This window comes from Pangasianodon hypophthalmus, chromosome 22 (genome assembly GCF_027358585.1).
Source record: "Pangasianodon hypophthalmus isolate fPanHyp1 chromosome 22, fPanHyp1.pri, whole genome shotgun sequence".
Lineage (NCBI taxonomy): Eukaryota > Metazoa > Chordata > Actinopteri > Siluriformes > Pangasiidae > Pangasianodon > Pangasianodon hypophthalmus.
The window spans coordinates 623433-638333 of NC_069731.1; the positions used below are offsets into that span (position 1 = coordinate 623433).

A 14901-nucleotide genomic window follows, 5' to 3' on the forward strand; every position below is an offset into this window, starting at 1 on the left:
CTGACAGAAAACAGGCTCTATGGAGATTTAAACTAATCGCTTCTACACGGTGGAAACGCTGCACTCTGGCGACCTCTGCCGGTCAACCCCCTGTAACTGCATCATTACAAACACCACAAATCCAACTAAATGACTTCTAAATATATTTTTTATTTAAGGCTATAGACTGATTTACATCTGATATGAAAATATCTTTAGTGGCATTAAGTGGACTGGCTATGCTAAATTGCCCCTAGCTGTGTGTGTGTGTGTGTGTGTGCTGCCCGGCGACGGACTGGGATGGTATGGCATCCCATCCGGGGTGAGTTCTCCCGTCCCGTGCCCATTATTCCCAGGATAAACTCCAGATCCTCCACCACTCTGTCCAGGATGAATGCTTACTGAAGATGAATGAAGGTCTCACAGTGGAGAACAGAAGCAGGATGGGTTCTCCCTGATGAGTTATGGTTTCTTCCAAGGGTTCCTCCTCCTCCTCCTCCTCCTCCTCCTCCTGAGCTCTGACGATGTCTTTACAGCTGCTTTTCAGACAAAATAATACAATTCTTTTCTCTAACACACTGACACACACATTTCCTTATCCTTAGAATTGGTGTTAAACTGGAGACACATTAAAACTTCAAGGATGTTGAAGATTTAAAAATCAGGGACCCCCTTTTTAAAAAAAAAAAAAAAGTCCTCACCTCAGATTTATTTTATGCACATAATCCAACTCTTCATATATTAGACTCATTGTTTAAATGTATTAACATAACATTTTGCCCTTTTTTTTCCTTTTGAAGGTTTCTCATTCAATAACTTTTATAATAATTAGTTGTGATTTCCACTGCTGTAACAATTTCTTTTTTTTTTAAATCACAAACCCCAATTTGAGAGCAATGGACTTAAAGCAGAACCTGATGAAGACCTTGTTGATGATGTTCTTGTAAAACCTTCAGTCTTGAGCAGAAGTGTTTTTTTTTTTTTTTTTGGAGTTGATGTTCTGATCAGCGTTTTACACACACTTCTTATGTTACTTCTCTAACATCACACGAGATGTTCTCTACATCTCTCAAGCTGCTTTATACAGCTTCACTTTCAATGGACAATTACTGACTGTAGTCCCTCCATCATGCTGCACAAAGTATTGGCACCCCTCTATTCCATCATTTCTAGGAAAACTTCAGTTAGGTTTTCCTTTAAACGGTGCAGGTTTTCGTTCTAACCAATGAGAAGCCACACTTGAAGTTGATAGTCCACATGTTCCCAACTCTGGTCATGGAGAACCCCCTGTCCTGCACATTTGGTGTGTCTTCTTCAACACACCAGATTCAACTAAGCAGCTAATTAACACTCCCATGTGTGTGTTAGAGCAGGAAAACACTTCAGAGGTTCTCCAAGACCAGGCATGGGAACCTGTGGATTATCAGGTGCAGTTCCTGATTGGTTGGAATGGAAACCCGCAGCCACACTGGCACCTTGAGGACAATACCGGAAAATCCCGGGCATCCTTCGATAGAAAGGGAACATCACAGGCACACCACTGATCAGATATAACTTAACTACACTCTTACACCTTGTTGCTCACCTTGTAGATGTTCACTTAGTGACTAAAGCTCACCTTTTTCCCAGTACAGTGTGTTAATCTTCCTCTAACCTTCATCAGAATCAGTTTTACTATCACTGTTACTTAAGTCTTATATATATATATATATATATATATATATATATATATATATATATATATATATATATATATATATATACACACATACATATATTCCAAAGTTGCACTACATTCTGCACAATATTGCACAAATACCTCACCTTTACTGTCTCTACGAAGGATTGCGTAAAATGTGTCCATGACAAATCTGTTTTAAATTTCTTTTTTCTTAAACATGGTTTTTATTTTACTAATTATTTATATTTTATTTTCTACTCCATTACAATGTGCAAATTAAGCATTTCACTACTGCGTGCAAACGACTTGAAAGTTCTTCCGTCTTTCTGATTGGCTGTTTTGTTGATGCACTGCAAAAAGTTGACATCTTAGCAAGTGAAGATATCTTGAATATCGTCAAATTCAACAAATATTTCTCTTTATTGGATGTTTTTTTAAACAAATAAAAGATTATTAAGCCTATTTCTAGATGTATTTACTCATTCCAAGCTTACAAATGGTCTTATTTTACTGGTGTATCATTTTGCTTCTTTGTACAGATAAACTGAATTCCTGAGTAAAAAAATGTCTGGAAATAGGCTTTACATGTTTTAAAACAATCTGATAAAGAGAAACAATAGTTAAATTTGCCTTGATTCAAGATATTTTAAGTTACTAAAATAAAATTTTTTCTATTTTCTATTTCTGACCTCAGCAGTAATAATGAGGTGTTTAATTAAAAACTCATAAAAACGACACTAAAAACACTGCTGGAGCTGATCCACTCGTTCCTGCAACCCCAACCACACACACACACCCACCCACCCACACCATATCAGTGCTGTACTGAAACTAAACCACCATCCAAATCATATCTGCATCATATCAGTGGTGGCCTGTTCACATTATTGGACAGATTCAAGGGGGTGCCAATACTTTTCTACAGTTTATGCATTGCGTTTTGATCATGTGATCATTTCCAGCTTGGTGTTCACATTGTACATGTTTGTTGTTTGCTATCTCAGGAGTGTGCAAGTGTCTTGGACAGGTAGCACATGCCTACCAAGTAATAAACTCTAAAACACCATGAGAGTCAGAAATATTTCCAGTGTGTTTGTGTGTAAACAGAGGAAGTGCTGAAGTGGAGATGATGAAGACGAAGACGAAGACGTCCATCTTCCAAGGTTTCCGAGGTTCCTCCGTTTCACATTAAACCTGGAACATCTGACCAACATCATCATGCTGACATTCTCATCAATCTTTCACACGTGGCAAATTCGTAAGAATTTTAACACACACATACGGCATTGTTATTATGAAATTCTATTTAAGAAATTATTTTATTTTACCTAAATACTGAGGAAAATTCTGTTCCAAACGAAATCTTTCTATAAATGGTATCGTCCTCCATGTTCCTCAAACTCCTTCTCGTCCTTCTCCTTCATATTTGTTCAGAATAAACTCTATTCAGATGGGATTAGTTTTCCACGTAGAGGTGCATAATGTCTTTCCTGGGCTTATTAAATTCTTACCACAGGTACAGACTACAGACATGTGATGGTCATGTGACCTACTGATGATCAAACGTGGCCACGCCCCCTACAGCATGGGCTTATAATAAGGATCAAAAGAATCAGTGTGTATTAAATTGAGATGTGTGAAGTACACGTGGAGTTTTTAGTTAACGTGAAGACACGCCCATCTCTGTGATTTATACACACACGCGTCTGGAAAACTAATCCTGTCTGAATAAGGATTAAGAGACATACAAATACAGCAATCCCTATAACTGATAATAATGAACAATTGAAAGCTAAGCCCCGCCCACTGCCAAAACGTAAACCCTCGTAACTTTTTGTGTGAATTCTTACGAATTTGCAATCGTGTTCTGAAAGCCACAGTGTGTCCAAGATTGAAATGTCCACAATGTCCTCCATAAGCTACGACGTTAACGTAGCTAACAAGTAACGGAAGCGTAAAGCCACCAGTTTAGCATTGTGCCCTAAACGTACATGCACATGTCTGAATCCTCACACACATCCTGAACTATTTTACCATCCGAAACATATGACGAACGTACAAGCTCCACTTTCAGACTTTAGGCCACGCCCCCTTTTCCTGAGTCTGATAATGGAAGAAAGTGATGGAGCTCAGCCTGAACAACACGCTAAAACCCGACCGTGGGAGGATTCACACACTTTAGCACATTTAGCACACGATGCTAAACTGGAGGCCATACGCAAGGAGACATTGTGCGCATTTCAGCGGCTTTAATGCTTTAATACTCCATACAGAGCCAGTGTGATGAACTCCTCCACGTGAGATTAGAGGCAACTTTCTCTTTAATAGAGAAACCAAAAAACCGATGATGTGATAATACTTCAGACATGATGTTTCTCATGAAGGGTGGCGTTGAGAAAATACAAAGTAAAGCAGCCGTGTCGGCCGATTACAAGTTTCAACCGCAACAGAAAGGACAGCAGTCATCGTTACTGACGTGAGAGAGAGTTAAGGTAGTTTTGCAGGTCCTGTTGCCTTCAAGGTCGCAGGTTTGAATCCCAGTCGCGAGAAGCAGCCTTGAGAAGAAAAAAATAATATATATATATATTCATATATATATATATATATATATATATATATATATATATATATATATATATATATATATATATATATATATATATATAATGACATTTTCACCCTACCATTGCTTAACCGTTAACTTGGATGAAGCATGAGTGCTATGTACACAAATTACAATGGATGATGATGTCATCAGTTAATTAAATATACGGTAATTGGTCAGTCATACTGAGGCTCGCTTCCGATACGAATCCGATTCTCACAAGGATTTGAATTGTAGTGGATTTTTTTTTCTACACAATTACATGAGGCTTGAATTTTTTTTTTTTTTTTTAAGCTATACATGTCGTTTGACCCCTGCTCAAACTCCGCCCCCGTCCCGTCCCACTCTGTCCGGCGGCTGACCGAGAAATCGAGGCACTTGTTTAATACCATGTTTCCGTTACAGAATAGAAATGTCAAGCTTTCACCTGTACCAAGAAAGAAAGTAAACAAAACCCAAAACTAACAAACAAAAAAAAAAAAAACAGCAGAAAACAAGTTCATTTTTTCTTTTTTTTCTTGTTAAATAGTAATAAATACATGAGATGCAGTGGTTTTATAATTTTTTTTTTTCATTTTTTTTTTCTGAAGCAGGAGGGTTAAAAAGTTTTTTTTATTCATTTATTTTTATTTATTTATTTAATTTATTTATTTATTTATCTGTCGTTTTTCTTTAGCAGCAATCCGAACATGGTTGAGAGTGGAGATAGCAGCCGAGAGAGAAGTAGTTCACTTTTTTTTTTTTTTTTTTTCCTTTTTTTGTTTTTTTTTTCTTTTTTTTGACTTCATGATGGCTAACAGCACTCACAGAGTGTTGCAGAGGAGGAAGGAGGGAGTGTGTGAGAGAGAGAGAGAGAGAGAGAGAGAATGACATGATGACAAATAACGAGGGAACGACAGAAGGAGAAAGCAAGAGCAAGAGGAAAGCATGAAATAAAAGAAAGAATGAGACACATAGAGAAAGATAAAGAAAGGAAAAGAAATAGACGTTAAAGAGAGAGAGAGACAGAGAGGATGGAGAGAGAGAGAGAGAGAGAGAGGAGAAAGAAAAAGCTTAAATGAAAGGGAGAATGAGAGAAAAAGCAAGACGGTGAGATTTGATTTAGAATATTCAGAGAGCCAGTGAGAGAGAGAGAGAGAGAGAGAGAGAGACAGACGAGGGATGAAGGTGAGACAGGAGTGAGAGTCTGATGAAGAAGGCAGACGAGTTTTTAAAAAAAACCCAAACAAACAAACAAAAAAAACTAACAAAAACAAACAGGGAAGCATTTTGGTTTTTCCGTGTGGCCGAGCGCTTTGTCATGGTTTTGTTTTTGTTGCTGTATCACTTCCTCCTGTGTGTGTGTGTGTGTGTGTGTGTGTGTGTGTGACTACGGTTTCTGTCATTTGCTTCATTTTATTTGTTTCAGAGTTTGAGATCAGAGAAGCCAGTGTGTCAGCCAACGAGATTGGAAACTAAAAAAAAACAAAAACAAAACAAAAAACAAAAAAAGTAACAAAAGTGTGTGAGTGTGTATGTGTGTGTGTGTGTGTGTGAAGTGTCAGCTGTCTGTCAAAAATAATAAATAACACATCGAATAAATTAAAAAACAAAACACCACACCCACCTTTGACTTTCTCACTCCCCAATCCTTCCACCTCTCTCTCTCTCTCTCTCTCTCTCTTTCTCTCTCTCTCTTTCTCTTTGTAGTGACTCTTAATAAATTAATTTATAAACAATATACACTCACCGCTAGACTTCAGAAAAACAACAACAATAATAATATAAATCATACGGGATCCTTCCTTCTCTCTCACGCACTTGCTGGCGTTCCTCGGCGCGAATGTGAATTATCGCTGTCACTCCACCTAGGTGTGTGTGTGTGTGTGTGTGTGTGTGTGTGTGTGTGTGTGTGTGTCGATACGATAGTCATACGATATATTGCGATATTAGTGTTCAGTCTTCCGAACGGACGGCACAGAAACAGTGAAAACGGTGATAAAATTTTATCACGCTCACGATTTTATCACGTATTAAAAGTATTTAATATCATATTTAACATTTTACATTTTGTGTTAAAACGTTTAAAAGTGTTTCTAGAACTGAAATAATCATATTTCACAGATAGCTATTTTTACGGTAACAGCTACCACCCGGGCAGCAGAGGGCGCCACTTCGAGATGGGTCCGAAATAAGGACCTTTAATAGACAGCCGTGTTTCTGCTACATTTAGAAAAGGACAGACTTTAACTCCGCCCAAAACACGCTGCCTGTTTTCACACGTCTACGATGTTGAATATTGCGATATATCGTATAAGCCATAATCGACACGTGCTGAGATACATGGTGCTGTTTCTTCATCTCTCTCTCTCTCTCTCTCTCTTTCTCCCTCTCTCTCTCTCCTGCTGCTTCTCTCTAACATTCATCGCTCCGATCCGACGCTCGTCAACGTTCCGTGCCTCGGAAACAAAACAACACAACAAAAGTTTCAACAAAAAAAAATAAAAATCTCTCGCTGCAAACCTATCCTTAAATCACATAAAATCCAATAATAATAATAATAATAATAATAATTGATAATAGTAATAAAAACAAACCTTCTGAAGCTCTCTGACGCTTAACTTAACCCTCTGCTCACTTCATTCAAAAACAAAACAAAAAAAAAAACAAAAACAAAAAAAATTAACAATGTTATTTCCTTCTCCCTCTTCTCCTCCCCATGCAAAACAAAAACAAACAAAAATTAAAATTTTCACAAGTTTTTTCTCCGTGTGGTGTTTTTGAAAGTGTGTGTGTGTGTGTGTGTGTGTGTACTACATGTCTGTGTGTTTTTGTTTTTTTTTAAATCATTTACGTTAAAATTTTTTTGTTTTTTCAATTTTTTCGTGTATGGCTTTGCGTAATTTGTTCAAGATTTATCAAGAGTTGGCCGCGCTCTGCCCGCCTCCGCCCCCCCCACCTCCCATCATGATGGAATCCTCCGACGAATCGGGTCTAACCCCGCCTCTGGGCGGTGCTCCGGTGATTACCCCGCCTCCCTGTGGTGGGTTGTTATTGTTGTTTCCGGGGTAACAGGGCGGGACGTAGCCCATGCTGTCCTGAGTGGGCGGGGCTTGTGCGATCTGCTGCGTCTGAGAGGCCGTTCTAGTCCGAAAGGCGGAGATTCCCAGGTGGAGGTTGGAGGAGCCGTACTGGCTGGAGTCCAGGCTCGACGGAGGAAGAGAAAGGGGCGGAGCCAAGGAAGACTGAGCCAATTGGTGATGGTGGTGATGCTGATGATGGCCACCGAGACTCAGCTCGATGCTGTCCTGCACTTGCGACGACGGCGGCGGCGACGACATCATCGCCTGACCTTGCGAGCCTTGGCCTTGCGAGCCTTGAACTTGCGACCCTTGACCCTGGGCCGGGCCCTGCTGGCGAAGCTGGCGGCCGTAGACGGGGTGCGGGTGCAGCGTCTCCATCATGGCCGCTCCGCCCAGGAAGTGGCGCTGCTGCGTGGCGGCCGGTTTGTGCAGCAGGAGCTGCGGGTACGACGAGTCGCTGCTGTCACTTCCTGGCCAGATACGCAACTGCTGCTGAGACGGAGCCTACACACACCGAGAGGAGGAGCGACAGGAGGGAAGGAGGAGAGGAGGACAGGAAAGACAGGAAGGAAGAGGACGATAGGAAGAAAGAGAGAATGACAGGAAAGACAGGAAGGAAGAAGATGATAGGAAGAAAGAGAGAAAGACAGGAAGGAAGAAGATGATAGGAAGAAAGAGAGAACAACAAGAAAGACAGGAAGGAAGATGATGATAGGAAGAAACAGAGGATGATGCATAGGACGAGAGAATGACAAGAAAGACAGGAAGAAAGAGGATGATAGAAGGAAAGAACAAGAGGAGAGAAAAGAGAACAAAAGAAAGGAAGAGAAGAGAGATTCAGTAAACAGTATTCAGGTGAATCGTCTCGTTACTGACACCTCAGACTCCGCCCACACTCGGTTACTGTTGCTAGGTCAAGCTTATAAAAACATCGCAGGCTGAAGTGACTGAGTTAAGAGTGTAATGCACAACAGATCAGTGCGTGTGTGTGTGTGTGTCTCTGTGTGTGTGTGTGTGTGTAAGAGCAGAGAGGGAGGAGGCGATGAAGCGCGGCGTTCGGATACCTGCGGGCTCTGCATCTCGTAGTCCGTGTGTGTGACGGCGCTGTTGTAGTATCGGTTGCTGTACCGATAGTTTCGGTTGTCATTGGAAGAACCGCTGGATCCACCTGCAGTCAGAAACACGGTTACAGGTGAGGAAATATTTTTAATTCTGTATTTACTTAAGCATTAAAAAGGAAAAAGCTAAATTTTTAACGTCCAATCAGCAACCTCAAACATGATGAATTCATGAAGAGCTGGACTGAGCTCTGTGTGTGTGTGTGTGTGTGTGTGTACCAGAGCTGGACACGGAGCTGGTGGTGGAGGTGGAGTGGCTGTGGTCCATGGCCGGGCTGGTGGAGGTGGAGCTGCTGGTGTTTGTTCCCTCGTCTGTGGTCTTTTTGAAGAAGTTGTGCTGCAGGGCGTAGAACGGCGTGATGCGCGTTTTGGGGTCGTAGTCCAGCATGCGCAGGATCAGGTCCTTAAACTTCAGGTAATCGCAAGGGGCGTGGCCTTGCTCCCCGGCCCGCCTTCCCCCGGGACCCCCGGTCTCCACCCCCAAAATCTCATGGAGACGCCGCGTTGCAGGAGGCTTATACTCCTGAAGAGAGAGAAGGACAAAAGAGAGGGAGATTAAAAACACGCCACACACACCACCATCATCTTCATCATCATCATCATCGTGTTCATCAAATGATCTACCAGCGTGACATCATGAGAACACGCAACCTGTCGTGCAAACACGACGTAGTTAGGAAGTGGAAGCGTGACTAAAAAGTTTCCTAAACACACTTTCATTTTTAAATGTAGTCAAAGTAAATTTATTTATGGTTTAAATTTCAGTAATTTTCTGACGTTACAGTTTATTTAAAAGGCGACAATCTGGTGATGTCACACAGTTTGTCTCTGGTGGGCGTGGCCTCTCCTGCTTGTGAGGATCTGAGGTTTACGTCTTTACGTAAAGATAAGAACTGAAAGTCAGGAGAGTGAGACAGACCACGCCGCACGATCGACTAGTCCAGTGTGTATCTGCGCTTCACTGACTAACAGCTAATGAGTAAAAGGGTGATAATTACAGAGACAGTGAGCGTGAGTCAGGTGAGGAGGACAGGTGAGAGTGCAGGTGTCAGAGTGCATGATGGGTAATGGGGAGGAAGTGAACGGAGAACAGGTGACGTTGTGTCTCGCTTGACCTCGTCTCCAGTTCGGATTCTGTGAACACTTTGTGAATCTGCGAAGCGTTTTTATTCAGAGTGGATCCTTTTTTTTCTTTTTCGGTTTAACGCATTAAAATAATTTGGTACAAGTGAGTAAACACGGAGGTCTGTTTTGAGTTCCACCACGAGGGGGCGCTGGTTAGCTAAACGGGACGCTAGCACCAGTAACCTCTGGTGAGAACTTCGCGTGTCGCACTCTTACAGGAGTTTTCCGTTGCGTTTCCAGTTCGTTCTCAGAAGGTAACCATAGCAACCCTGCGTTCACTTTAACACGCGACAAAGCGGGAAGCAAGCGTTCATTTTCTACGAATGTGCGCAACATGGAGCTGCGATTTCAGCAACAAAGCAACATTTTAGCTGCGATTTTCTCAACTCTACGCAATAAAGCAGCAAATCTAAACGAACGTCTCGAACGATTCCTCGGACCAGTCTGATGTTGCGTGTGGTCCGACGTTTCTTCAGTTCTTTACTTCCTACTTTTACAAAATGAAGAAAATGCGTACAGGCGTGGTTTCATCTTATCCGGTCATATCCGATCTCTCGTTAAACGTGTATTGAGCGAGCTACTTGTCACTCGCTAGCGTAAACGTAGCGTAAGACAGCTAGCGTGAGCTGACGTAGCTATAGGCTAACACTGGAGACTCAGTTTAGCTTTAGAGGAAGAACATGAACGAGATGATTACAGTGATGATGATGATGATGATGAAGGTGGTTTAGATGGTCTAATAATGAGATCTGTTATTTGAAAAAAAAAAAGGGGTGTGGCTTAATGGGTTTAAATAATTATTTAGAAGCAGCGTTACTGATATTTGATGGAACGTGTTTGAGTGTGTGAGTGTGTGATGTAAATAGAGGCGTGGCTTAATAGGTTTATTTGAAAGAGTGTTGTAATGTCTGATGGTGCATGTGATGTAAAAGGGGCGGGGTTTATTGAGTTTAACGGATTTAATGACTAATTATTAGAAGACAGTTACTGATGATAGATTGTGTGTGTGTGTGTGTGATGTAAAAGGGGCGGGGTTTAATGGGTTTAATGGTTAATTAGAAACAGTGTTATGATGTTTGTTGGAGTGTGTGATGTAAAAGGGGCGGGGCTTAATGGGTTTAATGGGTTTAATGGTTAATTAGAAGCAGAGTGCTACTCACGGAGGCTGAAGGATAAAGTACCTTCTTTATGTCCTTGTTCTTCTTGACGGTCCACAGGCCGTCTGAGAGCTTATCGAAGTATTTGCGTGCTTTAGGTGCCTGATCCAGCATGTGGTTCGGAGGAACGCCCAGCACCTCCACAATCTTATTCATCTGATCCACCTAGAAATCAGAATAATAATTATTTTTAATTATAATGAAAATCGAACAACAGGAAGCAGAAGCATGGCTACAGGAAGGATGAGGAAGTGCCGTATCCATGGCGAATTTTATTTAATGCTTTATTTTATACAGTCGCATTAGCTAGCTATGGTGCTTTATGAGGCTGTGATCTGGATTGCTCTGTACCGTGTGTGTGTGTGTGTGTGTGTGTGTGTGTGTGTGTACCTCATTTGAGCCGCTGAACAGGGGCTCCCCCGTGTGCATCTCCACCAGGATGCAGCCGAGACTCCACATGTCGATGGCCAGATCATACGGCATTCCTAACAACACCTCCGGAGAACGGTAGAACCGACTCTGTATGTACTGATAGATCTGTCTCACACACACACACACACACACGCACACACACACACACACACACGAGAGGTGTTATGACCCATCTTCGTTCTGCTCAGTGATTTAGCTTTACTAAGCAAGAGTTAAAAGAAAGGATGAAAGAGAGAAACAACTTCAACAAAGTATTACTGATGAAGAAGGAAAACAAACAAGGGAAGAGAATATTAAGAAGAAAAGGAGAAGATTAGGGTGAAAAAGAAAATAGAGGAAAATCGATTGGAGGAAGAAAACAAAGAGAGAAGATGAAACAAAAGAAAAAATCAAAAAGAATAAATGTTATCTTGCATCCAATAGCTGAATTTACCAAGAACTAATCTGCTGTTTCAGTTTATTTCAGATATAAATTGGGAAAAATGTTATACATTTTTTTTTTTTTTATAAATGTTAATAAATGTATAAAGACTCCTAGATTTTAAGCATGCGAAAGAGGAAATAAATCAGTTTCAGAAATCTGCAGGAACACTTTTCGTCCACTTGGGGGCAGCACAACCTGAGTGCGAGTGTGTGTTAAAGAGGACGTCTTTACTAATAAGCCCTTAAAGGCAGCAGTGAGTCTTTTTCTCCAGCAGGAGGCAGCAGAAACTAAGTGTGTGTGTGTGTGTGTGTGTGTGTGTGTGTGTGTGTGTGTGTGTGTGTGTGTGAAGAGGATAAATCAGGAGCTGATGATGGGAAATCATTACTGGAGTTAAATATCGCATCAGGGAAAGAGAATGTTTTTGGTTGGGATAACTGTGTGTGTGTGTGTGCGCGTGTGTCTCACCCTCTGCCCGAGCTGACAGGAGCTGCCGAAGTCGACGATCTTGATGGCGCTGCGTTTGGGGTTACACAGCAGGATGTTCTCGGGCTTCAGGTCGCAGTGGATGATGCTGAGCTCGGGCGTGGCCAGGAAGAGCAGCGCCGTGCACAGCTGCTGAGCAAACTTCCGCGTCAGGTTGAGCGACACGCCGCGGAAATTAGTGTTACGCAGCAGATCGTACAGGTTATAGGAGAGCAGCTCAAACACCAAACACAGGTGATTACGGAACATGAAGTGCCGCTTCAGGTGGACTGAGAGAGAGAGAGAGAGAGAGAGAGATAGAGAGAGAGAGAGAGAGAGAGAGTTTGTCTGATTTTTAATTGATTCATTGCAAATGTAGCTGCAATTAATGGAGGTTTATGGCCACCAGTTTAGCGTATGTAAATGAGAGTTGTGTGTGTGTGTGTGTGTGTGTGTGTGTGTGTGTGTGTGTACACACCTATATAGTACTTCATCTCGGTGTCGTGTTTGTTCATGAGCTCGAGGAGCCGGAGCTCGATCTGCGCCTGGTTCAGGAAGGCTTTCTTATTCTTGATGATCTTGATGGCCACCCACTCCTGCTCGTGGTGATCGTACGCCTTCACCACCTGTGTGTCGGGGGTGAGAGGGTGAAAGGGTCAAAGGTCACGGGGTCAGAGGTCATTAGGAGCTTGTTCTTTACTTTAATGTGACACTAAACCTTCCTGTCTGTCACTGTGTCTGACTCTCAGTCTATATCTGTCTCCCTGTGGATGTGTCTGTCTCTCTCTCTCTCTCTCTGTCTGTCTCTCTGTCTGTCTCTCTCTCTCTCTCTCTCTCTCTCTGTCCCTCTTTCCCTCTCTGACTCTTTCTCTCTCTCTGTCTGTCTCTCTGACTCTCTGTCTGTCTCTCTGACTCTCTGTCTCTTTATGTCTATCTCTCTATATGTCTGTCTCTACATCTCTGTCTGTCTCCCTGTGTAAATTAATATATATATATCTGTCTGTCTCTCTATCTCTCAATATACGTCTATCCCTCTGTCTGTGTGTCTGTCTCTTTATGTGCCTGTCTATCTGTCTATCATTCTGTCCATCTGTCTTCTCTTTCCATCAGTCTGTCTGTCTGACTCTCTGTCCATCTGTCTCTCTGTCCATCTGTCTCTCTGTCTGCCTGTCTCTCTTTCTGTGTGTCTGTGTCTCTTTATCCAAGTCTGTCTCTCTGTCTCTCTGTCCATCTGTCTCTCTGTCCATCTGTCTGTCTGTCTCTCTGTCCATCTGTCTCTCTGTCCATCTGTCTGTCTGTCTCTCTGTCCGTCTGTCTGTCTGTCTCTCTGTCCGTCTGTCTCTCTGTCCATCTGTCTGTCTGTCTCTCTGTCCATCTGTCTGTCTGACTCTCTGTCCATCTGTCTGTCTGTCTCTCTGTCCATCTGTCTGTCTGACTCTCTGTCCATCTGTCTGTCTGTCTCTCTGTCCATCTGTCTGTCTGACTCTCTGTCCATCTGTCTCTCTGTCCATCTGTCTGTCTGTCTCTCTGTCCATCTGTCTCTCTGTCCATCTGTCTGTCTGCGTCTCTGTTTGTATGCATCTGTCTCTTTATTTGTCTGTCTGTCTAACAGTCGAGCCCTTGAACATAAATACGCACTACCATGACTCATGTCTCAGTCGGTTTTGTCTGCGTTTGGGACGGAGCCCATGTGTCTTTACCCCTGTGATCTATCCCAGCATGCACCTGGGGAGCCTCACCTGTCCGAAGGAGCCCTTGCCGATGAGCGAGTCGATTTCGTAGCGGTCGAGCCACTTCTCCCCATTCTTCACGATGTAGTCGTAGTTGTCGTCGTCGTAGCCGTCGTTGTAAACTTTCCGCTCTTTCTTGGTGCTCGAGTCCTCGGGCGGAACCTGCTGCGCACGTCGCTTCTTCTTAGTGTAGTACACCTGCAGGGGGCGGGGAAACGCAGAGGGGGCGGGGAATCGCAGAGGGGGCGGGGAAACGCGGAGGGGGCGGGGAATCGCAGAGGGGGCGGGGAATCGCAGAGGGGGCAGGGAAATGCGGAGGGGCGGGGAAACACAGAGGGGGCGGGGAATCGCAGAGGGGGCGGGGAACCGCAGAGGGGGCGGGGAATCGCAGAGGGGGCGGGGAAACGCAGAGGGGGCGGGGTTACAGAGAGGAAAACAATACAGCTCATGTTTAGTAAACCATGATCGCTTTGTGAATTATAACATGTACACACTTAACGCCAGAGTCAAAGCATGTGTGTGTGAGTGTGTATGAGTGTGTATGAGTGTGTGTGTGTGTGTGTGTGTGTGTGAGTGTGTGTGAGTGTGCGCGCGTTACCTCATTGATGTGCTTGTAAGTCTTGATGAGATCGACGGAGAGTTTTCTGAGCGGCGCACTCGCGGGGTCTCTGAAACTCGGGGGGATCCTCCTCTGCAGAATGGTCATATCGGACAGCACCTGCGCAGGTCACAGGGGTCAAAGGTCATGTCAGGTGAGTGTAAGGGCGTGGTTTTACACCCTACACAAGGGACTGACTTAATTACTGTTACTGTGATCATCATTCGATCCAATATGGCGGGTTACAGTGACGATGAAGTTAAGTTCCTGAAACATTTTGCTGATTGGCTGATCTGGCGACCAATCAGAACAAAGCTCAGCACTAATGTTAACCGGAATCTGATTGGCTGGTGAACAGGAATCTGATTGGCTGGTGAACCCTCAGGAGGACACTTGTATAAAAAAGTGCATCTGTAAAACAATTGTTTTCTATTTATTGTTAAATAATCATTACATCATCATAATGGAGGAATTTCTTCAAAATACTTTCTCACTCCAGAACTTTCATTTTCAGATGTGTGTAACATC

At 43.0% G+C, this 14901-nt stretch overlaps 1 protein-coding gene across 3 annotated transcripts in view; it reads right to left on the minus strand.

Moving 5' to 3' along the window:
* Positions 1-3963: 3963 nt before the first annotated feature.
* The window catches only part of dyrk1b (dual-specificity tyrosine-(Y)-phosphorylation regulated kinase 1B), a 43507-nt gene continuing 32569 nt past the window's right edge, over positions 3964-14901 (minus strand). For 2 of the 3 annotated variants that reach the window (XM_053227943.1, XM_053227942.1), the window contains exons 3-11: positions 14374-14493; positions 13785-13973; positions 12524-12671; positions 12049-12335; positions 11118-11264; positions 10731-10892; positions 8665-8968; positions 8392-8495; positions 3964-7831 (exon numbers count right to left, since the gene is read on the minus strand). In XM_053227943.1, coding sequence (XP_053083918.1) covers positions 7163-7831; positions 8392-8495; positions 8665-8968; positions 10731-10892; positions 11118-11264; positions 12049-12335; positions 12524-12671; positions 13785-13973; positions 14374-14493 — 2130 coding nt within the window. In that variant the 3' untranslated portion in view covers positions 3964-7162. The remainder of the gene's footprint in view (positions 7832-8391; positions 8496-8664; positions 8969-10730; positions 10893-11117; positions 11265-12048; positions 12336-12523; positions 12672-13784; positions 13974-14373; positions 14494-14901) is intronic. The other variant, XM_034298128.2, reaches the window with a different exon arrangement.